This window comes from Harmonia axyridis, chromosome 1 (genome assembly GCF_914767665.1).
Source record: "Harmonia axyridis chromosome 1, icHarAxyr1.1, whole genome shotgun sequence".
Taxonomy (NCBI): domain Eukaryota; kingdom Metazoa; phylum Arthropoda; class Insecta; order Coleoptera; family Coccinellidae; genus Harmonia; species Harmonia axyridis.
The window spans coordinates 69,341,530-69,369,058 of NC_059501.1; the positions used below are offsets into that span (position 1 = coordinate 69,341,530).

At 35.5% G+C, this 27,529-nt stretch overlaps 1 protein-coding gene across 2 annotated transcripts in view; it reads left to right on the top strand.

Moving 5' to 3' along the window:
• Positions 1-26,995, top strand: part of LOC123688893 — a 55,246-nt gene extending 28,251 nt beyond the window's left edge. For both annotated transcript variants that reach the window (XM_045627631.1, XM_045627632.1), the window contains one exon: positions 24,768-26,995. In XM_045627631.1, coding sequence (XP_045483587.1) covers positions 24,768-26,393 — 1,626 coding nt within the window. In that variant the 3' untranslated portion in view covers positions 26,394-26,995. The remainder of the gene's footprint in view (positions 1-24,767) is intronic.
• Positions 26,996-27,529: the final 534 nt, after the last annotated feature.

Sequence of the window (27,529 nt, forward strand, 5' to 3'; positions counted from 1 at the left end):
TATAGCTCGGTAGCGCATTCCATTCATTGTCAAAACTACAGCATCAATAATCCCAGTTGTTCTTAAGCGTCGCACACTGTTTCGATTCTTTGCATCACTAACTTGACCAAAAAAAGCTCAAATTTTTCCGTTCAGTTTTACTATTGCCACGACGACTCAAAAGTTCTTTAGTATTGCGAGCTGATTATCGAAGCCATGTGATGGTTTCCTTTCAATGAAAATCAACAACATATTTTGTCTTTCAGCTGAAAGTTGCGTTGTTAGCGTTTACAAAAGGGCATAGAGAAAACTTGATCAACAAGAAGCCAGGATCATTCTGACCGTAAATAAATTAGGACAAAAAATTTGTTACTTAGTTTCAATGTTTCGCCTTCCGTTCCGACTCTGCGTCTCTAGTGTGGGACCTCTAAGAAACTTAGGGATTCAGCGAGTTAATAGATCTCGGCCGATTTCTGAAAGGCCAATCAACATAAAATTCAGCTTAACAGCTGTCAATTGCATGGTCAAGCATCATTTGGGTTGCTGAAAATAAGGTTAACTCTTTTCATTTAAACATTTTGCCAGTAAATACAGTGGTCAAATATTACACGTAAATTGTACCTACGTCAAGCGTCATTTTGGATTTCTGAAACTTATTTTGATTTTTCTTTTCAAGTTAAAAGCACCAGATAATATTGATTAGTTAATTTTACACTGTACAACATTTCAGAAACCCAAATGGATTTGACAACGCTGTTAAGTTTTATGTTGTATTAGTTGAACAAAGATTTGATCAGTCTTTTAGAAACCGGGGGCTAGTATTGATATGTGTAGGCTCTGTTACTGTTTCTCATTGCCACTTCACATATTTTCTCAAGAGCGTATATTTGGAGGCTCCTTTGTTCCTAGGCTTAGGAGTACAGGGTCTTACCTCGGTCTTAACCAACCGAATGTTGAGAATTGCAAAATTCTTCAAGCGTTCGTTTTGCCATATGGCACGTGAGTTCCCCTCGAAGAATGCGATTTTTTCCCCATTTTCTCCGAACATCACGGCCTCGATCGACACCGGAAACGATCGAAACAGTTCCAGGTAGATGTCGGAATGACACTGAACAAAACGCGTCCTCCAATAGGCCAGTCGACATATTGACACGACCTACCAACAAGTCAATCAAACTGTTCATGACATATCCTGCTCGGCATCCTCGATTCCGAAAGTTGCAACGAGTCATTCCACATATTTATCTCAATCGTCGGAACGCCGTCTGTAAAAAGGGATCAACTAGTTTTTGTATGCTATCTAGGCCAATACCGATACGATGCTACGGTCCCAATTGGTCTACGGCCGGACAGGAGTCATCCGTTTCAATTTCGGTGCTGAACAGGAGACTCTAATTGTTGGTACAGGTTAAGATGCAAAGAAAACATGGTGTGTCTACTTATACCTGTAAAACTTTCAGACAAAACGGGAGATTATTATTTAGATTATTATTAGATTTATATCTACTTGATTTCGAGGAACCGCGTCTGTTTCAGATGGCGCATACATCGTTTATATTTGACATTTCTCTCGATTTTGGGCTTTCGTGACCTTCGAGTATAGAACAATAATATTTTATATTCTATGCTAGTAACAATCTTCTACTCTCTGTCATTATATTCCATCCATTTAATTGAAAAATCGATAGGAACTGAACTGTAATTCATTGTGAATGTTTGAAAAGTCGAAAATCAGTATTTCATTTTTAAACGGCGCCAGACAGATAGCGGGAATTCGAAAATTTCTGAAGAGCGCCACCCTACAGAATTCTGGTGAAGCAGAACACCAAAGCAATGGGTGGATATCTCAGAAAGTCTGAAACAAAATCGAATCAGTAGGTACATACACCAGGAATTATATGCATATTAGTACAGTTAAAGCGACATTTGTGGTAATTGGTTTCCAATTTGCATGTTCCGATTTTTCAGAGATAGTTGTGTTGAAATCTTACTGAAACATCAAATTATAAACATATTTTCTCGACAAACTCCTACAAACAATATTTCGAGCACCTGCCTACATAAAAACCGAAGATAAATGTTGGTATTTCAAACTGACAGTACTTAGCTTCCATATTAATTTTAAGGCACATCGACTGCATATTTCATAGATGTGATAAAGGGTTTTCTCTATTTCAGTATCGTAATGAGTTCATTACAGTTCTAAAAACAGTGGTGTAATGAACTCATTACAGCATCGTTTTTCAGTTATATATTTTTTTTTGTGGTTGTCTCTACCGACTTCTAATCCTATCAAATTTAAACAAACGTCAATAATTGTCAATATAGTATAATTTGGATATAGTGAAATGATTTCCAACATTATTCGCAATTTCTTTTGATCCTGGTGGTGTAAAATCGATTTCGTCAGACATAATTTACGAATTTAATGCGTAATTATAAATTATTTCAAAATTCGAAATGTACGGTTCATATTCAAATTCCGTAATCTGTCAATTTTCGTAACAGTCACACCAACTGCCAAGATACAATACAAAAGTCACTAAGACATATAATCTGAATTTCTCAATACTTCAAAAAACTTGAGTGAAATAGAGAAAATATCGTCTAATACTCGTTGCAGAAGGCAATTCCAACACGAATGCGAAATTCGAAAACGAGCGACGAAGGATGTACTATTCAATAAGAGCGGCTGGCGCCTTTGAAGCTGCCATCTTTTGACAGTTGCCAACTGAAAACTACACTAAAGATTGTAGGATACATGCTTCAACAACGCACTGAAATTATTGAAATTGGAATTCGGATCTCACAGTTCGAAAACTGAAGAACACTTGGGAAGTCATGAAGCACTTTCTGGGTCGGCAATAGTGAAACTGGTGGAAGAATTTAAATTGTTAGTATTTAGTATTTATTTTATGACACGTAGAGGACAAGTTAGTGATTGATATTGATTGTTGTAGCCCGTATTGTTGACGAAAACCCAGGTTTGTTTATTCCTCGTCGATCTTAGGAATTAGGATATAATTAATAATTTTGTATGATCGGAATTGGCAAATATTGATATGGATGACATTTCCAACAAGATGTTGGTACATGGTACACAAGCAATAAAACCATTGCAATTTTGTACAAAAGATTCCTGGCCTTATTATTTCTCGAAGAGGTGATCACAATTGACCACGGAGATCTTCAACATGTTTGGAGTTGTTTTGGTGCTACGTGGAAGACCTTAAAAATGAAATTCTTGAAGTTATCGAGAACATAAAGCCTCAACATCAATTGGTCATGGAAAATTTCATGAAAAGGATGCTGCAACCATAGTAACAGATGTAGAATGTGGTATAGGAAATTTCTGAGTGAGTTCAAGGTTCGAATGTCTCAGTTAAATTTGTTAATGTTCAATTTCAATATCTTATTTTATCATCATTTGGGAAATCTCAACAAAATCAGATCTGTTGTAAATGAATCATTGATTTTTTTTTTAATATTCTGATGATTATTCTATATAGACTCGTATCATTTCATCACCCAATCAATCGGAACACAAAATTTATAACATGCATAATTATCATTGAACCCCTCTAGTTGGGTTTTGCTCATGAGCGAACTCAACTTCAGCAATTAAGATCCGAACATACCCAGAAGAGGTCTTTCGACTTTAAAATATTCGAACATAATCGAATTTGAAGACTCATTCGTCATTAGTGAACCGAACCTTATTTTTTGGGAATATTCTCAGTTCAAAATTCGAAGAATACAAACTTTGAGATGAAATGATGGTTTGTATAAAATAATATCATTTATATTTCATGCAAACCATCTCGTCCTTAGAGTACTCAGTTACATGAAGATAACCTCATATTTCCATCATAAACAACTTTCAAAATCTCCAGTGAAATGAAAGAGGCTGACCCAGTGTCTGCGCCAAATATGATGGGTATATATCTTTGAGTCGTCATGGGCCTTTCCCAAACAGTCTCGAGTGCCCAATTGCCCCAATTCACAACCAGAACTCAACAAAACAGCATCATTTAAGATTTTCTGCCCCAAAAACTCCGGACCACCGACAACGTTATACCTCAAGGGCCGAAAATCAAGCAATCACTGTAATCGAGACATCATCACGTTATTCATTATAAGTAACATGCGCTTGATGTTATTACACACACATTAATAGCGAGTCAACTTTTTACAGAGCTTTTATGACGATATCGCATGTCGTGCTTAATTTATGTGTGATAAAATCATTATGTAATTTGAATAAGTTTTTTCTTATGCGTTGATACTGGTCTTTATTCACTCGGTACTTAATTAAATCGTGGTAAATGCATTCGGTTTTACTTTCATCCTAAGATGTTAGATATTCTGACGTTTACCTTTAAGGTCGGCACAAGTCGTTTACTGCATCTATAGTGTGCATCAGTGAAACGTTTATTTTTCAAAATGATATTCTTTTAAAGATATTCCAAGCATGGAATGTAAATTGAATCGACGAGAGCACGTGTAGCAAAACTTTCATTCACATGTTTTTGATAAATTTTTTGAGGCTTCAATATAGAAAGAGAAACCAGGAGGACAATTAGTTGAAACTTTTTCTCAAAATTATTTCGGAGAATTGAATCATTATCTGAATATTTACTATATTAATTTTCCAATGGAAACCAGAACCAAATCTTCTATAATTTTTTATTTCAGATATCTATCTATTATTCTCTTCCATTACAATCTAATTATTACTTTTCAGCTGCAAAATGTTTGATCTCCCACTTTCATTCTAAATTATTTTGGTCTGTTTTGCTAATAACTTTTTTAACATATCAATATCAAAATAAAATGGCATGAATAATATGCTCTCATATTGGGCAGTTCAAAGAAAATGTGTGTGTTTCTAATTCATAATTTTTGTTTAAAATCCTTCGATGGCTTCTAAAAATTGCATGCATTTTGGAACTATTATCTTTTCTTGCATTGTTATATATACCAGTATTGATTATTTGATTCATGAGTTTTTAAATCTAAATAAGGACTGGAAGAATTATATGCTAAATATACAATCATCCACGCTAATAACAATACAAATAAATCCGTAATTATTAAGGCTTTATTTCATCGAGAGAGATAATAATGTTCCAACTACATTGCTAAATAGTCGCCTCGGCTATATTTGCAGTAGCACATCCTTTCCATAAAATTCACCATAACCAATTTGCACATTTGCAACCGTACGTAAAATTTTTTTATCAGTGCCACTATTGCTGGCCGAGAAGGTGCTTCATAAGCAACTCAAAAATGGTTTAGTTTTGCAAAATTTTGAAATTTGTTGAGGTGTATATAGTTTCAATTTTAGTAATGTTGTTTTTACCTGTTATATATAAAAACAGACAGCTCCCCCAGATAACGGGATTTTCAAAATGAAACTTCTTTTCGGAAAACCCTTCATTTTATATATTTCTTCAGTAACGAATTCTATTCAATAACTAGTTATTCTAGAAAATCAACTATGGTGATGAAAAAATTATGGGTGAATTATTACATAACTGCTTCTCTTGAGGCTTTTATATCAAAAGTATGAATTTTTTTCCGGAAAACGCTGGGACAGATCTATTTTAATTTAATGATAGCAAATAGATGTTCGATCATCCCTTAAATTTTGGTAGCAATCCATTTAAGAAATATGAAAAGGGGTCGAGTGACACATAATATTGTAGGCTTTTTGCACTTAGTTTTATGATTATACCAGGAACATTTTTTTGGCATTCATTTCGGATTGAAAAACTCTTTGGAAGTGATAAGTGGGAAGTATTGAGTGGTCGAGTTTCTTCTCCCTCTTTCATTAGGTTTAAAACTTTTTCATTAATACCTTCCGCCTCAGTCTGGGCTTCTTGCTGTCAAGAAGCCCACAATTCTGTCTCTACAGAACTCCAGCTACTGACTCGTTTTATGGTGGCCTATCCAAAGGTCTTCTAGAATTGCTCAAAATAGTTAGGGACAACCTAGATATTTTCGGCAGTCTGCTATCTTCCATTTTCATCCTTTTTTAATTAATCCTTAAGATGTCCAAATTTGCTTCTGTTCATTTCTAAACAGTAATAAAGTGTTGTTCAACAATCTTTATTACATTCTGTAATAATTCGGGTGTTATTAAATTGAAGATCTTCTATAGAAGTAGGTTCTGCCTTGAACACGACAATCTTCAGATGACCCCACAAAAACCTTATCGCAACTTACCCATCATCCACCCACTCCACATTTTATGAAGTTTCTATAGGATAATATTCGCATAGAAGACGCTTTCTCGATTTCATACAGCCCCAAAAAAACTTTCTGAATGATCACTTTCCTAAAAATTGGATTTTGAGGAGAAATGCTATCTAATGGCCTTCACGATCTCCTGATTTGACACCTATAGACTTTTTAGTGACGAATAAGGTCATATAAGCTCCTGTTTTCTATGCTCCAATTCATCTATTGCAACAGCACAGTGTGATGCATCTCATTACCAGTTACAAGTAACAACTCAATTAGAATCCCATTTCGCCAAACAAGCCTCATCTCGCTTCATCCGATAAACGCGCGATTGCGGGACAAAATCGTGACACGTTTGTCCGACATCGAAGGCCCAATTTGGCCGGGCGAAAGCCCCCAAATCAAATATCGCTAATTAATAAGCCGGTAATCTCTGTTAGACGTTTCGGATATACGACCGTATTGGAGATAACGGACCGTCTTGGTTTCGGAACGATCGAAAGTTAATAATCCGAACAACGAGGACTTGATGCGATGAGATTTGGCAAGTGGCTCGGAGCTGATTGGTTTTAAGTGGAGAGGTAATAGATTCAGATTTGGTGCTCTCAGCTTCTTCCGTTCGAGAGATCCTCGTCGTCCGTTTTTGGGGTCATTCTAAGCACTCTCTGTGTTGTGGCTATGTAAAATTGAAATTAGGATACAGACGGATATATGATGAGTGATTTCGAGCGTATTCTGAATATATGTTATGACTTGTAATGGGAAAAGATCGATAACACTGTGAATTTTCAGTAACGGCCATGTGCACCCAAGAATGTAATCTTCGATTATTTTGTATTGCACCACACATAGAATTTATTACTACCAGATTGAACTAATCCCTCAAAATATAACTTTACTTTTATAACCTATAATATATACTAACTGACTACGAAACTGCAACACCCAAAAGAGCTGTTTAAATTTAAATTTTTCTTTTTTGATGAAACATAGGTAGTATAGCAAGGAGTAAATAATTGAATTTGGAGAAAAAAATCGTGAAGGTTTTTTCATGAAGCAATTTTTGTTTCATAAATATTGTAGTCGTTTTTTGCAAGTTTTTTTAATTTTACAACAAACCAGATGTTCGAGGAGTTCCACTCGATCTTTGGCTGATGAGTGGTTAGGACTGTCCGAACGGTTTACCGGCGGATAAGCTCTTTAGGACTTCAGCATTATCGACCCCATCTTACCTCTGATGGTTGAGCATCACCGGCAACAATTTTAGTTGTGTAGAGAACGTCAAAATTGGAATTTGGAATGGCATCAGGTCGTCTTTTTTGATGAATCTCGATTCTCCTGGGGTGCAAATAATGACCGAAGAAGGGTTAGACGACATCGGGAAGAAAGACGTGAACCTCAGTTCGATGTTGAGCGTCATGTACATCGAAAATTAGGTGTTATGGTATTGGGTGCTATTGCAAATGCAAGTAGGTCACCTTTTAGTCTTTATTCGAGTTGACATGACAGCTCTGCATTACCTTCAAGAAATAGTGGCGTCATATGTTCTCTATTACCTCAACCAGCTCGAGAATACAATATTTCAGCAAGACAATGCCCGACCTTATGTTTCCAGAGTTAGTTTAACTTTTTCGGAGCGACCCATGTGAATATTTTGCCATGGCTGCTCAGATCCCTCGATCTTTCGCCCGTAGAGCATGTTTGAGACATCATAGGTAAAATGCTTGGAAATTCAAGCTAGTATTTTAGTCGAGTGGCGAGCAATTTAGGAACTAAACATGTCTAAACAATGAAAATTCAGTCGAGTAGTTCAACAAGTAATTTAGTAAGTGAGTAGCATCTCCAACCATGCATCCGTGCCATTTGGTTTACCGACTAAACAAGTGCGAACCTGTCAAATTAGTACATTAATTGCCTCTGTGCAAAAAACTACTCACTTGTGAGGTATACTCAAACAAAGTGCGAACGATTTTTGGGAAGAAGCGTATATTTTAGTTAGTGATACTCGACACCCTACTAAAATTTTTTATTTGTTTATTGTTTATTTTTCTCTTCTTTCAGTTGTTTCCATTTATTAATTAACACAGGTTATATTCTGGTTCCAACAGGAATACTAGGAATACTAAAAGGCGTTTTCACCGAGCCACTGCTGTTTTTCAATTGACAAAAGCCCTTTATTAATCTGAAGTACTTCTAGTATTACTTCTGACAATATCGGGTGGACATTTTCTTATATCATATATAAAGAATAACATTTTGAGCTTTTTAGGAAATTTCTTGTTGAAAGCATCGACACAAGTGACAACCATAGGAGATGCAATTAGAATATTGAAAAAAAATTAGTAGTAACATATCCGATCGAGTTGAAATTTTGCATGTACATCTGGCAAGTAGGTATAATGAGATGTAATATTAATATGTCAGAAAGATATGCATAAAGAATGCCGGAAGTTAAACATAGGGAAACGTTTTATCTCAAGAAATAGTGAAAGTTTGATCAGAAACAAGAGGAGAGTACATGTTCTACCTCTGCAAATGTTCGTCTTTATTGTGCGCACTGCATTATACTTGTAGTTCTGCTACACCAAATTGAACATGCCTACTTGTACCCCTCTTCTCTCGAAGCGTTAGAAATAGAATTGTTCAAGCTTCGTGAACAATTGCGGATTGATAGCTTCATCACAACCATAGAAAATTCAAGCGTGATATCAAGAGCATTTGAACTCTAGTCAAGTATTTATTTTGCAACTTTGCATTTTTTAAATAAATATAGTTTCACGAAAAAAATTCAAAATTGAAATGTGCTAAGTGAAAAGAAAAAAGGTGCAAAGTGGCACCAGCATTGGTTAACGCATATTTCTGAGTAACATCAGCAAAAAACAAAGTGAAAAGTTGATGCAATAGGGTCATGAATACCTATCCAAGAATAATTCAGTGAAAAATAGGCTCCTCGAAAATTTTTTGTCGAATCGTGTGCTCTTCTCCTTAATTAAACAGGGTACATATGTGGGTGTCTACCAATAACTCGTCGTTCGACATTCAACTGTTCAAGGGCATCGAAAACGAGATTAGGAGCTGAGTACAGAGAGCGTGAGAACCGAGATTGGACCACCGAATTTCGGCTATGTAGGGCACATTCTCGCTCCTTAACTAATGACAGGTTGTCGAATGTGATTGATGGGCGAGCATTCCAGTGGCTTGCGCGAATCGTCCGGTTATCGTTGCTGATAATTGGGGTATTGTGTCTTCTCTTTGCTGTTTGAGGATCACGAGGTGGATTATGGGGTCACCGAGGTCAATCGATTATCCGGAGTGTTGTATTGGTGAAAGAAGATCTCGTACTAGAGATCGTATTGGTTATCGAAGATGAATGGTAAATTCGTTAATTGTATTTTCCTTTCTTCAGATTTGTAGGGCGTATTTTGAGTAACACTTTCACACAGGTTTCTTTGCAATTTATTCGATTGATATTTTATGAAAGAAGGAAAAACCTTATAAACTACTTGGTCCAGTCAAAATGCGTTTTTCACAGGAAAATTTTGAAGTAGATTTTATGATTTCGATTTTGAATGTTGTTTGGGGGCTGAATCCGAATCTGAGGAAACCACCAAAATTTCTGGACGAAATATTGAAAAAAAAGGAAAATTCCATTTCTGACGGAAATTATAAATTTTGCGTGAACGACCTTTTCTTATAAAAACAAAGTTAATGAAATCTCCTTCATTAAGGTTTTTTTTCCAACAAAGCGTTCTGGCTCAATTGATTGTTTTTACTCATTTTATCTGTTTTTAGAAAAACCAACATCTTCCACTACAAAACTATGTAATTTATTAATTATGGCATGTCTTCCACTCAATAATTTCTTCTTTCAATACAATTCAGATGGATTTAAACTATAGTCATCATCAGTTTAGAAAAAAAGTATTTTCAAAATCCCTTTTCGAAATTTAATGTATTTCTTTTTATTGATTTCAATGAATATATCCAGGAAATAATACCGTAGTATTTGAACAAGTGTACAAGTATACTCAAATTCAAATTTTTTTATAGAAAGGTCATTCAAAGAAAAATTATATGTTCGAGTAATGTGCAAAAAATGGCCAAAAACACAATTTTCTACCTTTTTTTTGCATTTTTTTCAATGTTTCGTCACGAAATTTTAGTAACAAACCTAGATTCGGATTTGGCACCCCAAAAAACATTCGAGATCAAAGAAATCAAAACTACCCCAAAATTCTTTCGTAAGGGCCCTTGTGAGCACAAATTGACTGGAGTAACGAGGATTAATTACATTTCATAATAAAACCTCCTAAGTGGAGGAACAGAACATACCTATAGAACGTTCGATAAATAGAGCGCCATAACAAAATCTCATACCTTTTGAAGTTTACAACGCATAACATGGTCTGGCGCATAGAAAGCACCAACAATGTTATACAACTTTTTTTTCTTGTTTATCCCCAACTTCAAAAGATACATGTCAAAAAACTTCAAAACAAAGAGTTTAGTCCGGATCGAGATTTTAAAGATTGAATAACGATACATTCGTTGTTGAAATAATAATGAAAATAAATAGAAAAGCAGTCGGTGAAAGCAGTACAAAGCGACCAAAATCTCAAACATCAGATGGCAATATTATGGCATATTTTCAGATGACATGAATTGTATATTGATCATTGACTATCCTGACAAAGGTAAAATTTTGAACAGTGACTATTGTAGGTATTACTTTATTGGGTAGATTGAGTGCAAAAATGATGACAAAACGTCCTCAAATACAAAACAAAAACTTCCTTCATTACATAATAATTTAGCTCGGAGTCTGATATTGTTATAATTAAAAAAGCCATTTAACACATATTGTTTGTTTTTGCTTCGTCTTCGAACGAAAGATTATAACGGATTTATCGCTGCATGCAATCTAATGGTGAGAAATTTGTGGAGTTGGGATAATTTTTATTAGTACTGTTCGTGTAAGATATTTTTCTTTCAATAGAAATTATACGATCAATTTGAACATCTCTGTTTCATTTAGTTTCATCGACACCATAATATGTTGTGAATATTCACTTTATAGAACACAAACTGCAGGTTCATGCAAATTTGAATCCATACATTTGTGCTACAAAACTTCCCACTTTCCCTATTCAAATTTCTGATGGTGTTGCAACCCTCTCCAGGAGATTTGCTAGTAGAAACAAGCTTTGTATCCCAGATCATGTCCCCCTGTCATCAAAAATCGACACTTTTAAATGAGACACCGTGTTTATAAACATGCAAAATCTCCAGCTGATTGAATATTTGATGATCACAAAAATAATCGGTATTTTTTCACAAAAATCTTGAATTTTCGATGGTTTTTATTTTGCACAATGATTGAAATTGTTGTTTCGTAGGTATCCTCATCTGAAATCTCATCTCTGTCCCTTCTGCACTGGGTTCTGTATAAACGGAAATATTTAGTAATATTTTCATATATTCTTCTTGAAAAGGGTTATTCAAATTAGTCACGTCCAGAATGTGAAGAAGAACTACGGAAAAAGTTAGTGCTATCCCTTCTTTTTTTAGTTTTTACCTTACGCAACAGATTCATTTGTAGCGTTCTCATTTAGTGTAATATCAAGATAAAATCTGTTTCATTCTCCATAGTTTCGTGATTTTCAGTTGAAATTTGGTTGAGTAATTCCTCCTTCAAAATAATCTGATCTAAATCCATCAAATTATAAACTTCTGAAGAACCCGAAAGCAAACATAATAGAAGAGATTGTAAAACCACGATACACCGATAAAAATAAGAAGAAGAATAAAAATTGATATTCATTATTTCATGGCACTACCGATCCAAACTCTACGTCGTGGCCAGCCCGGAAAAAAAAACGATTATCAGCTTTTTAATGGCATTTTGAAGGCGCAGTCTTCATACCTATTAATTTGTACCGACGCTTTCCGATATAACGAGCGAATTTTCGGAACACACTCTTAAAATAACGCGATCGAGTCGACGGATTAAAATTTAGTGGCCGGCACTTACTGACCGTCTAATTAGCCAATACCGACAAAGACCGTGATCGCACACAGAACATCTTGATGTGGAGCATAGAAGTTGTGAGCCAGGGGCAGGCCCCCCTCGATAACGGTGACTTGACCGTCAGCCTCGGGGATTCGCTGACCCAAACACACACTTATCACAGCTGTCTGCGACAACTTCGGCAGAAGTCTCAGACGAGAACAGATGAAATTGTGAATGGACTTGGTCGTTGCACAATTGAATTCTGTAATTGTATTTTCTTGGGTACCTATGCTATTCAGTGAAACAAGAATTCCTCCTCCACTTACTATGGTCCATTTATTTTAGCAGTGCAATGACGTCATAAAACGTGTTCTTACATCGTTGCCAGACTGTGATTTTCAACAAATCATATTTTCATTCTTTGAATTTTTGAGAATATGTTAAATCTGCAGTGAACTAATTCATATACAACTTATCATTTAAAATGATGGACATAACGTAAATTTAATGTGTCAAATTTGGATTATAACTAGAAAGACACATCGGCAACATAGTGAATTGATGGCAACAGCAGGACGAGCAACTATTCCCAGATTTTTGGTAGCTTCAAGTAACATGAAGTATTTGGTTGGTGGCAATTTATCACTTGTCCCGTTATAAGATTGGAAAAATAAAAGCACTTAGATACTACGATTTCAGTAATTTTTCTCAAGTAATAGTGATTCATGGTTTTCGTATTTCCACTGTTCGATAGATAAATAACAATTGTTTTGCTACATACTACATTTTTATTAACTAAAGTATTTGATCAGAATATCTCTTATATACCTTTCGTATAGGGGTAGGTATATATTAACAAAAAAGACTCAGCAATTCCAGCAATAACAATAAATGTTTACTCAAAACGCTATATAATTCGTTCAAATATAAGACGGAGAAACAAAATGAATCGCATGATTTACATATTGGGCAACTGAATAGAGGTATTTCAAATGTAAATTGATGATTTTTTAAATCATTTTACCTAAGATGAATATATGTTATTATTATTATTAAGAGTAAGAGAGGAAAGCCTTTACTGGTTGAGATATATTATTTTATGTTGAGATGTTTAGTATATTTTATCTTTAGAATACTATAGAGTACGAACTATACGATGAATTATTATCAGTTCACCTCTGGATGGAAGGTACTCCTTAATTTTCGGAGAATTCCTATTTATCGCGAACTTGGACTAGAAAAAATATTCAAAATCGGCGATAAGTTCAATTTCACCAGTTTGTTGAGCAATATTTCAATTTTATTGTGCTTATTCATTCATATAAAGTTTATGAGCTCTAGTTTCATAATGGAACCCATTTCACGACTAATCTGAACCTGAATTCGTCAGAAATTACAAAATCATTCCATCAAAATATCATAACTCAGGAGCATATCAGCTTACCTGTTGTGATTTCCAAAAAGAAATTCAATTTTTTTTTCGAAAGATGGCTTCAAATAGCTGCATCTGCCGTTGTATAAGTCCGATCTGGTTTCACTAGATGGCTTTAGAAAAATGAGATTTCGTACTACAAAAACTCCTGTGATATTTTTGTGATGAAAAGACTCAGTTATCGTTCGAGCGAGCGTCAAAGATGCACACTAGCAAAGAGAAAAAAGATATATTTTACAATTTTTCTTCGATAGAGGCGAAAATGCAAGCTTGGCGACTGAAAATGTAAATAGTGTTTATGGTTTTAATACCGCAACAAACCATCACACGCAATTTTGATTGCAACGATTCCTTCCGGTAATTTCGATGTCAACACTCCTGGAAGGACAATTATCGAAAATGTAGATGAAATCATGGACATTGTATAGTCCGACCATCACATAAGCACTATTTTGATTGCCCCAGAGCTGAAGGTTTTACAAAAAACTGGTGAGAATTATTTGCATAAGGCTGATCTCAAGAAGAAGCTCGATGTATGGGTATCACACGAATTAACGCCAAGAAATCTTATATACCTAATTTCCATTTGCGAATCGCTGCTGAATCGCAACAAAATTGACCCATTTTTGAATCTGTAGGTGGCTGGTGAAAAAAGTGGATCACTTAAGACAACGTCAAGCGAAAACGGTCGTGGTCGAAACGCGGTGAGTCATCACAGCAAACCTAGAAGAAGAAACTGTGTATTTGGTGGGATTGACAGGGAATTTTCTACTATGAGCCGCTCCCCTACGAAACGACTGTTAACTCAGAACTCTGCTGTCAACAATTGGACTGTCTGAAGGAAGCAATCGCCCAAAAGCGGCCAGCTTTGACCAATAGTATCATAATTGTGTTCTATCAGGACAACGCCAGGCCACACACATCGATAGTAACTCGTCATAAGCCCAGGGAGCGTGGTTCGAAGGTTCTTATGCATACACCTTATAGTCCGGACCTGGCACCAAGCGATTACCATCTATTCCTGTCCATGGCGAATAATTATGTTGATGAAAATTTTGCTTCAATAGGTAGAGGCTAGTTAATATCGACTGTCTCAATTTTTTGCCAATAGGGACTAGCGCTTCTATGAGAGAGGCATAATGATATTACCTCCGAAATGGCAACAAGTTATCGGCCCTTAGTCGACGTAAATCGGATCTTTCTAACTAATTCACAAATAATAATAATTAATCAAAGCCTAGATTTTCACGCAAAAATAATTGAGTTTGTTTACTACACCTTATAAGTACCTATGCAAAAGATATTTTTCTCACGAAAATGACATAGAAAATAGTGGCAACTTATCGGCAAAACATTAAACAGCTCAATATCTCAAACCTTATCTGTAAATTCCGAGATGATTTCTATACAGGGTCATCAAAATCAAATACATCTTGAGTGGGTCTAACCTAATTTTGTGAAACTATTACCATCTCAAAGCTTGTAAACTCTAAGACATTTGGCTGAAATACTAATGTGACGTTTCATAAAACAACAAGCGCATAAATATAGTTATTCGTATATAATAACCAAAACAACATATGTCTGACTGCAATCAGAAACAAAGTCCATAAAGACGGGAAAATAAACGCAAATGTCGGTATGAAATGTTCATACAACGACTTTTACGGTCACATAAGGAGTAACAATAATAATTATCCTCAATACACGTTGTAACAGTGGATTTTAATCGGCTGTTCAACTGAACTAATGACAATAGAATATCAATTAGGCATGCCTCTTGGCGCTTCGTGTGATATATCCGGGTCCTGGCTAGGGTTCACGCCATTTTATAAGAAACCGTGTTAACCTTTTCTTCCGAAAGAGAATGGAAGAGCGGTTTTGTGAGTTTTCGAAAACAAAGAATGTTAATATTGGATTGACTTCTATGTCTAGTTCCTTTCTTGGTCGAACGTTGAAGTCTCCGATATTTAATACGTATTTTTACTAGGTATTTGATGTTGTGGTCTGTTGAAATGGGGAGGAATATTTCATGTCAAAGTAGTATAATAGTTTCCAGTTCATTTGAAAAGTCAGGAGGACTTTTTGAGCGAACAGATCGCTCTCATTAACGGCGTCAAAATGTCTTTCGAATTTTGAGGTCTCAAATGATGAGGTTCGACTCACTGTCGAATTCGTGCTCACATTTAGGGATGCCCGTTCGATTGTAAACACGATAACTGCCAATTGAAAAGAGAACCTTGAAACTTTCAAGGTTTGTTCGGATCTTGAAATCCGAGGTTGAGTTAATAGACAAAATAATATGACTAGGGCTTCCGTAAATATGGCCGTTGTAATTTTTTTCTTGTTTATTTCGAAATTACTTATTCGATTGATATGAAAATTTGCTTTAGGATGAAAAATGACAATTCAAGATTGGTGAAAAATATGATATATCCGGAACTATAAGAAAATCAATAAGAATATCAAAACACCTTACTCAACATTACCTCTACACCTCGCTCTACACAGACAGAGTTGAGATTTTGGTGCTTTAGCCGAGGCTATAGCTCAGTACAAAATGTTGACTTCTTCATGAATAAAAAACTGCAGCGTTAGTAGTTAAAAATCAAATTATGTTCTAGCGAAAGCAGTGCATCCCAAACTATCTCTCATTCTACATGGTGTTTTTATCAGATCACCGAGAATTTTTGCCATATGATAGGTTACCTACGTAATTTTAAACAAAGAATGACACTAACGGATTTCACTGAACAAAATTCCTGTAGAATGTATCTGTTTCATGTTTATATAGCACCAATTATGAAGAAGGCGAGAAAACCTCTAATATTACGCCATTTTCCAATTTTCCTTTATAGCTTGAAAACAATTGAATTTATAAATTAGTTCTCTCAAAAATCGAGCCCAAAAATGTGGCATTCTCTTTTTTTTTCTAGCTCAAATGGATTCTGAAATCCTTTCAGTAGGCAACGAATTTGGGATACCCGATATATTGAGTATTTATTTATTTATTCAAATGGAGTACATGACAGGACAAACATGAGTAAGATGCATAGAAAACCTGGTGTATCTGTTTTATACCTGTAAAACTTTCAGACAAAACGGGAGATTTTTCAGATTTATACCTATTCGATTATTTAGAGGGATAGCGTCTGTTTCAGATGGCGCATACATCGTTTATACTTGACATTTCTCTCGATTCTCAGCTCTCGTGACCTTTGAGTATAGAACAATAATATTTTAAATTCTATGCTCCTAACAATCTCTTATAAACTTTCGCATTATATTCCATTCATTTCATCAAAAATTCGATAGGAACTGAATTGTAATTTATTGTGAAAGTTTTTGAAGTCTAAAATCAGTATTCCATTTTTAAACGGCGCTAGGCAGATAGCGGGAATTCGAAATTTCTGAAGAGCGCCACCTTACAGAAATCTGGTGAAGTAGAACACCAAAGCAACAGGTGCATATCTCCAAAAGTCTGAGACAAAATCGAATCAGTACACACCAGGGATGCTATGTATCTTAGTATTGAGTTATAGTAGATATTTGCTGAACTGTCGAAGTATTCATCACATTGTCTTGTCGGCCACAAAACTAGAGTACGCATAAATATAGCTTCAAACCTCAGCTAGATAGTAATCTTTTTCTTTTCTTTTGGAAGTCTCCAACAGAAAAAAAGCATGTTTTAACCTAAAGAAGACTTCAAGAATTGAATGGAATTGTCGAACAATCAACCACACCAAAGAAAGTCTTACTTACATAGTAAAAGTTTCCTTATGGTGCCATCTCCCGATATGGTAACATGAATTGGACTCACCGTTTTCACAATATGGATGCAATATTTGTAAACAATGTCTTCGTCGTTTGTAATTTATAATTTGAAGTTTGCTTTCAATAATTTCATTTCCAAAGATCTTCAAAATCTTAAAAAGTAATCATAGGGAGATATTCATATTTGTTATAGTATGTTACTTAGTTTCACTACTCAAATTGATTGCTGTAGTAAAACAGAACAAGGTTAGGGACGTAACTCAGGAGATGACTTTGATAAAGTGGAATTGGGCTGGTAATATGGTTAGAAAGATTAGAAACAAATGGGCTTGTAGAACAACTGCATGGAGACCCACACAAAAGGAAAGGGGCTGAAAAAATTGGGTGATCAAGTCACAAGGTAGGGAGGCGTGAACATTTTTGAGAGACACCAGGATGAATAAATGTTCAGATAGAAGAAGAAGTGGAACAATCATGAATATTTGAGATTATAGAGGAAATAATAGTTCATTCAGTTTTTACAGACGCAATCATTACCTTGTAGAAAAAGTATTCGAAGGACTATACAGACTACCCTAATTTATGATGAACAAATTAATAGGACAAGTCAAACTAGAAAGAAGAAAAATTATGTCCTTGAAGAACTAAAGTTTTATTCGGATCCCCAACCAAAAGTCAGTATTGTACTGGATCAATTAAAATCGAATACTGGATTGAGATTAAGTTGTCCAAAATACTGGTGTATTCACTGATTGGATTTTGATTGATATAATTCTGCTCGGCATGGGTCCCTTTTCCTTTTTCTCCCTTAAGGTGGCGCTATACAAAAAATAAACCAATCAATTCGACGTTTTCATTTGTTCTATCAAAAGTATAGTTCATTGTCGATTTAACTTCAAAAGGACATTGACAGAAAGACGTCGTGAGCGCCGCTATAAGAAACGATGCGGAAATCAAGTCCAAGAAGACTGTTCCCTTCATAAGTGGCCAACTTAATCTTAAGGTTTTTCAAGAGTAAGTGAGCACATCAGTGTTTAAGACATCTTAATTGAGAGTCAGCAGAAGTTCTGGTGAACTCGCAACAACTTTCGAATTGGGTATTCGATGCATGAAAATTATGATGGGAATCTCCTAAAAATTCAAACAGAGAACAGTTGGTTGATCCAGTTCGAAATAATTACAACTGGAAACATGCCACATTAGAATCTCATTTCGCTTTAAGTGTTCTCAACCTAATAACTCCAGAATTCAGAAATTTCAATTGGATTTCTTCATCCTCACACACACACCTAATGAGCATCCAATCAAACCGCAGGAATTCCGTTGTGGGCGCTCTCGTCGCTTTCAACGCAGTGGTCAGAACTGATTGTTCAATAGAACGTAAAGACCAAACTCGCAGTTTTTCATGTATGAAACGTAAAATGGGAAGCGTGTAGGGAAGGTACGTGAATCGGAATACCAACCTACAGCGCCCAAATGTCTCTGTTCGACCGTGAAATGGTTCGGTTAAATGCCACAAGTAAAAATGGTGAGAGGCTGGAACTGCTGGATTCACTTTCGCTCTTTGGACTAGCGACCCAATTTTTAGGCCTTGCGGGCGAAAACGACCGCAGCAGCAAGTTGTGTCGGCGGCTGTAGTAAACAAAGGAGATGGTAGATATGCATATCTTCTCCTTTCAGTGGCGTAGAAAGAGAAATTCGATTCAGATTGAGATTCGATATCATGAGGAGTTTGTTTTTTTTTTCAATACCGGCCTGGAAATTTGAAGAAGAACCTCAGAGTAATAAACATAGATAGAGGGAGCTTATGTCATTTTCAGTAAGCAAATTTTGTCCCCAACATGAACTATCAAATTTGACATGAAGCGAGTGGAAATGAAAACATAACAGTGATAAGATATTTCAGTCAATTTGCGAGTTTCATCACAAAGAACGCGCTTCTCAAGTCCCATAGTGAATTATAGTTTCTTATAAACACAGAATATATTGAAATAAATATCTACATATATCAGAGATTCTGAAAACAAACTTCAAGCGCGCCAAACGTCGGGAAACAACCGATGACACCAGGAGAACAAAATTTGCCAAACCTTGGATTTCAGCAGGTAGATACATAAAATAATAAATATTCTGCTCAATATAAATTCGACAATTAGAAAAATATCGGATTCCAAATATTCAAATTTGCATATTTAATTGAGAATCACTGAAATAATTTTATTTAATTCAATATAATAAACATTCATAATGATATAGTAAAATTGTGAATTTGAAAATATATCACAATCCGACAACGTAATCGAACCATTTTGGGAACATGTAAAAATTGTGTATACTTCCTCTAGCTATGTTTATTACTCTATGGGCTAGACTAACTGAAAACTAACATTCGTGGTTAGATTCTATTCAAATATCTAATTAAACAAACCAGGGCCATCCTAGAGGGGATGGGGATAAGCGGTCGCCTAGGGCGGCAAAATTCAAGGGCGGAATTGTAAGCTTGATCAACTAAAATTGAAGATGTAAGAATTTAAAGTACCGAATAGGACTTAATTCAGTCAGCAACAACGGGAAGGAATACCAACAAATTTAATTAACATAAAAAACTGTCAAAGATGCCGCATTATGCCTTAATCCAATAAATATCCAGATGTCGCGTAATCCCTTCATAGTGTTGTTTACAAGTTATTGACGCTAAAAAAACACACACACTCATCAAGCTTGTGGGCCATCGCTTTACTAAACTTTGCTGAATTTTATTGCCACTTGGGGTGGCTTCTAGATTTTTTCTCTTCTTCAGGATTATGAAATATTGATATGAAGGTTTCCACATGATAGTAGATTACAGTTGGAACCTTTAGCGAAACAACCTCATTCTGAACTCTATGGTAGAAAGCCATATAAAAAAAATTAGTAATAAATGATTGAATTCATGTTTTTCTATTGATAAAAATCAAATGTGTTTTGTCAAACTGGCAATAGTAGAAGATATAACATAAAAAATACACAAATTAAAGCATACAAAAATGATATATCGGGTAGAAAGTCGCTCAAGGATCTTATTTGAGTTCTTTATTCAATTTAGCCAAGCCTTCGACCATTCACATGGCCATCTTCAGGCCGAATCAATCTGAACCTTACAGTGCAAAGTCAGGCAGAAACATAATAACCAGAGTCACATTTATGAATAAAACTCAAAATTAAAAGGCAGGTAGTGAACAATTCAGGTCAAAACTTTTGAAAACGCTTCTGCACTACGTAAAACATAACTTTAAAGAATTTCTCAAAAAGATGTTTGTTTTATAATTAAGAAGTTGTACAGGGTAAGTCAAAAATGTGCACCGAGCTTTCTCGGTGATAGAGTGATAGTACATAGAGTGATAGTACATAGAGTGATAGTACTTTGAAAAATATGTATAGTTTAAGGAATAAACTCATAGCCCAAAATGCATATTAAGGAAGATATATCCTTTGAAAGTTGATTAAATTGAAAAAAATATCTCCGCATAACTTCTAAGCGGTGAATGCCATCAGATTGAAATTTCGTGCATAATTGTTTGTTGTTGAAATATATTTTTTTATTACACTTCTACATTTCTGATATTGTAATGAAGGGTATTATTAGAGGGTGAGTCATCATTTTTTTGGGCAACTTCTTTCGTTGTATTCGTTTTGGTGAAAAAATAGAAAATAACATGAAAAAGGTACTCCTATCCAAATACAAAATATTGAACCGTTGTCGAAATATTTGAGTTTTTGTAGCAACATAATGTCAGCAGATTCATTCATCGATTACCATAGAAGTTGTCCCAAAAAATCATGACTCACTCTCTAAAAACACCCTTTACAACAATATCAAAAATGTGAAATGTTAATAAAAAAATGTATTTCAACACCATTTATACACAAAACTTTAATCTGGTGGCATTCACCGTTTAGAAGTTATGCAGATGAATTTTTCAATTTTATCAACTTTGGAAGGATATATCTCCTTTAAAATGCATTTTGGGCCATAAGTTTATTCTTAAAACTATACTTATTTTCAATGTACTATCACCTACAGAAAGCCCGGTACACAATTTCGACTCACCCTTTATATTCAAACTTTATTATCTTTTTTTTTCAATTCTGAAAACTCAATTTCGATGACCCTGCACTTTCTGCACTTCGAAAAACCAAACCACAAAGTATTTCTCAAGAAACATCTTATTTTTTTTTGCAATTCAATCAAGAGAAATACTATTCCAAAATCCATATGACACACTTATCTTTCGAATTTTCCTCCGTGACACCACTGATCATGCGTGAGGCGGGAAACTCGAAGCGTATGACCCTCAAGACATAACGGTCCGTACAAGGACAGGTCAGTCGGCCAGTGCTGGTACTGGTAGAGAAGACCGCACCTAGGGCCGATGAACACATTCCATCAAAAACGCGATTCAAATTTCAACAGAACTAATACGGTCGATCGATTTGGAGCAGTTACCAGATGAATTAAACATCCAATGGGTTGGATACCATTATGTCTTAGTCATATCTCCGCACTTGTAATTTATATGTCGTCTCTGCCAACAACAACAGTTGGTACTTTATTCTCCTTTAGAAAATCGTGTTCATTCTTGATATTTATGTCCGCTGGCGGATGTGTAGGAAGTTTATCAGGGGGGCAACACTGGTGCTCTGTAATTGGAATATCGTGAATGAAAATCATATTTGAAATATCAGCGTAGCCGCATCAAAAAGCTAACAATAGTCGGTTGCTTCCATCAAAAATTGTCGATAAACTCAATGAATTATAAAGTAAACAACATGTTAAAAAGGTAATTCACTCCTATATTTGCAGGAATTACAGGCTGACTGGAATCATTATAATTAGAACACCACTTTTCATGGTTTTCGACAGTTGAGTTTTCCGGTATTTTTCTTGTTTGAGTTTCATTTGTATTTTCATTCGGTACTATGGAATTTCTCCAAATGTGAATTCTCATATTCAGATTGAGTTTGTTGAACCATGATTTTTACTCATCACTTTAACGGTTTCCTTCATAAAAAATAATTTCTATAAGTAATTTTTAACTGTCATACAGAAACCTTAGGATTGATTGACAGTTTTTCCAAACAGAAATATTTCACTCTATCTTTTCTGTTTTTCTTGAAAGAGGAGTTGAATGAAATGAAAAAATATTGTATTGCCAAAAAGTGTGGATACATCAGTGCCGGATCAAGAATTTCTTCGAGGGAGGGAGCACAGTACCGAATTCACATAAAAGTTATAGAGAAGGAAGTCTTTTTTCTATTTTGCGACGGGTGAAGACGAAGAATGATAGCTCCAGAGGGGGGAGTGCATCCTCTCTTGATCCGCTACTGGGGTACATACCTACAATATTAATTTGAGAACTGATATTTGATGGCCAAAAAATCAGATGAGCCTTGATAAACATAAATATGCGAATAAAATTTTTGTACGCTTTTATGAAAGCTTACTCTATTTCATAGATTATAGAAGAGATCATTTATCCTATATGTAATTTTCGAGTTCTGAGCCGATAATAGTTCCAAATGATAAGGTCGGTTGAAATCTTAAGTTTTTAGAGTAAGATCTCTAATGCCGCAGTTGAGATCATTAACAGGCGACATCAAACAAAGGGTTCATTGAATATGGATGTTCCTAATAATTTAAAAACTGACAATATATTGTAAAATATTTATGAATATTTCCGTGACTAAAAAAATCGACATAGTTGAGATGATCAGAACTATATAAAATTCCAAATGAATATTAGAAAACAAATATCCACTATTGGCATGATAATAGATCCGATTGAATGTATTCAATTACAGAATTTCGTGTTTATTGCGACGTCAGAACTATAAAAAATTCAAGCGATCTGAACAAGTTGAGATTTTGCGTGAGCAAAAAACGGAGAACAATTTCAATTTCGTGCAAATTTCGTTACAGCATCGTCAGAAACAGAAAATTCGAACAGAATATCGAAAAAATAAATTAGGAAATTACTGACTCAAATTCAAATGCTTTTGGGTGCATGTGCTCTCATGCCTTTGAATCCGTGGAGACCACGTATGAGATGAGGCTAATAAATAAAATGTCATAATTCCTCTAAGGCCGCAGTTGACGCATGAATGAATGCTCGAAAGCTCCTGACTTTCCTCATCTTTGAAAACTACCATTCAATGATTTACTATTAAAAGAATCGAAAATAAAATGATTAATATTAAATATAGGGTAGCCTTTATAAAACAGTTCATTCGAATATTTCGGTATGAGTAGTACTGGAACTGTCCACGATAGGGGGACATTTTGTGATAATAAATTTTTGGGTGTGTCCTTTCACAAGAATTTCTATATGAAAATGAATTGCAAAACATTCGAAGTTATGTTATTCCTATTGTCATTATAAATAATGACCAGTTATTTTTATTCAAAGGGGAATCTTATGATTGCAAATTTGTGGTTGATCATTCATCCCCTCATGTTCAGTGGCACCCCACTGCAAAATCTCGATGAATTCCGGAAAAACCTAAAACTAAAACCTCCAGTAATATTCAGCTGAACGATTTTATTGAGGCCACCTTGTATGTTCGAAATACTATTTAAGCAGATACGACTCAGGCGTTAAGATATTCGAACAATTAGCTCAACCATACATAAAACACCTTTCTTCTAATAGTACCTACGTTAAAAGGACAAAACACAGTCTTATCGAGCACTCTAAATTCCCATATGCAACACATTCTTGATCCATTGGCCAGCATAGAAAAATCGAATGAAGGCTTCCTCTAGACAGTCTAGACTATACTGCACTTCAAACAGTGGATAACATTTTTCGCATATTCGAATTTAACAATTATGTTAAATATATGTATGTAAAAGAGAAAATCACCGAAAAATTGTGAATGTTATGTATAAGGAGAGCACTCAGAATATACTTCATCTTAAGTAGAACAGAACATGTACACAAAATAACATGATTGAGACGAAATCTTATCAATTAACATTGAACAAGCAAACAAACATAAATCTTTGACCCCTTCAATGTTAGCGGACACATTTTACGTTTTATTCCAAATTTTCTTTTGAACCGTATTTCCTTTACATAAACCTTGTAATAATAAATTATCGACGATGCAAACAAATGAAGTCATTCCGCTTAGTGCAACATAGACATTAAATCAAGTGATAGACATTTATCACTGATCCGCTAGTTATCCTCATTTCTACATAAACGGAAAGTCATCTTGAAATACTATTAAATTCGAAAACTATCCGAAACTTGCGACGTAACTAATAATTTATTTCCATTTCAGCTGACGTACTCTACAGCAGAAGATGTTGAAGTCGTCAAAGCCGTACAGAACTCCGAAGAACCAGATAAACCTGAGCACAGGGAAGGAAATGACCAGAACACCGACCAGTTGGCTTTAGAAACCGGCGACCAAGACCCATCACCCCAGTCCCTTGCTTACAATGGCCCCTCTAGGAACCAGATGAACCATCCTCCCAGAGGTTCACCAGCTGGCCACTTCCCATACAAGCAGTTCCAGAAGAACAAACAACCAAACTATGAAAACAAGAACTCTTACAATGGTCCACCACCTCCTCCACCGAAACAAGCCATGGACAAATACGGTTCAGCAGGAGATGAAATATGGCCTGCTCCGATCCCAGACATGCCTAAGATCATCTCCCTGGATGTCAAGTGCGAGAAGAACCTCATGAAGGTGTATATAGGATTCGACAAGCCTTTCTACGGAATTGTATTCAGTAAGGGTCATTATAGCAACGTTCACTGTGTTCATCTACCTGCAGGTCTAGGAAGGACAAACGCTCACTTCGAAATTGGCATTCATGCTTGTGGCACCTCTGGAAACACCGAGAATGGATTGTATGGATATGGAGCTGAATCAGGATCTGGAACGTTCTTCGAAAACATTATCGTGATTCAGTATGACCCTCAAGTACAAGAAGTATGGGATCAAGCAAGGAAACTCAGATGTACGTGGCACGACCAATACGAGAAGTCTGTTACCTTCAGACCATTCCCTGTAGATATGCTCGACGTGGTAAGAACTGACTTCGCTGGTGACAACGTAGGTTGCTGGATGCAGATCCAAGTAGGCAAAGGACCATGGGCTTCCGAAGTTTCGGGATTGGTGAAGATCGGTCAGACAATGACGATGGTATTAGCAATCAAAGATGACGACGCTAAGTTTGATATGTTGGTGAGAAACTGTATGGCTCATGACGGTAAACGCGCTCCCATCCAACTGGTAGACCAAAGAGGATGTGTGACTAGGCCGAAACTAATGTCGAGGTTTACCAAGATCAAGAACTTTGGAGCCAGTGCCACTGTATTATCGTACGCCCACTTCCAAGCCTTCAAGTTCCCTGATTCTATGGAAGTGCACTTCCAATGTACCATTCAAATCTGCAGGTACCAATGTCCCGCTCAATGCTCTGATTCTCATGCAGGAGTAAGCAATAGCCTTCTGGACGTCGCTTACGGTCCACCCCCACCACCACCAATTGGAATTGATGTTTACCACCACGGCGGACACCCAAGAGACGAAAGAAGAGTACGTAGAGCTGTCGATCCCGAGAAAGAAATTGGCCTCAACAGGATTATCAGAGTGGTATCAACTGGAGATTTGACATTTTCCATAGAAGAAAACGGCACTACAACCACTGAATCCACAATGGTATTCCCCGCCAAAGAAGAGATAACCAACGCCGGCCTTATCTGTATGACTGCACCCGGCTTCGCCATTACCTTAATAGTTTTATTGGTCATTTTATTGGTATCCTGCTTGATGTCAGCGTTTCTGTACATGAAACTCAGGCCACTATCATCCAATAAACTGTCAGGCGTTATTGGATACGGTCAAAACAAGAAGATGAAGAAACCAACTGTGAAAAGTTGTTTTTATTCATAGAATTTAACGGTCTAGTGTGAACTACTCAAAACAGTCACGTTCGAAATCATCTTCGAAGTGAAATTCTAGCTGTATCCTCGTTTATTTTGCATTTATTTCGGTGCATATCCATTATACAGTCATTGAACTGAATTTTGATAAGAATCGAATGAATATTTCACATATTGATTCGGTGCTATGAGAATGTAATTTACAGGTAGAGTTTCATGTGCTAATTTTGGTTCGTTCCGATCGTAGAATTATAGGTTCCAACTTGAAAGCTTCATCAATGGCTACGATCAATTAAACATTCATGCAGCTTTTGATTTGGTCGATTTTAACGAGTAAATGTGATTAGACATTGTATCCAAGTATTCCTGTTATTGAGGAAATGTTTAGAGTTAAGGTTACCCAAGATAGTCGGGTCTTATATAAATATTCATTGAGATTCGAGGGACTATCTGGTACTGCACCGTGTTTGAAATCAAAATCTTCCTTCCTTTTTTGTGAAAAAATTTCCGTTTTTTTTTTCATTGTGTTTATGCCTATTATTTTCTACTCAATAATTTTTTTTTCACCTACCAAACACTATAGAAAGGTCCCACTTGATTTATTGTAATGTGTTTATTTCTTAAAGTTTCTTTGAATTGAACGATATATCTTTACTGATTCATAAGTTTGTATTTCTTTCATGAATTTTTCTTTTGTCATTGCACTTCTTTGATTATTATTGAAGTAATTTCAATCTTCGTAACTTCTCCTCAATTTGAATTCTTTCCTACTCAATAATTAAAACTTCCGAAAAACTATTGATAGTCACATTTGATTTATTGCTATTTATTTTATAAAGTTTTTTGTTTGCTATTGAATTAATAAATTGAGATTAATTCTTCTACATTTAAATTGAACGATATATCGGAAACGATTCATTGGAGTTTTCTTTTGTCATTGTGTTCGAGTTGAAAATATTCATTTATTATGAAACTATATCTACTTTTCTCCTTTTTATCCCCTTGTGTTATTTGAATAATTTAATTTTTTACAAGATTATGTGCAAAACTGAAAAACATTGTTATTTCGTTTTAAACACAATGTAGTTTTGTACCAGATCGTACCTCCTTATGTCTTTGAAAATAGCCTGAGTATTATGGGAGGAC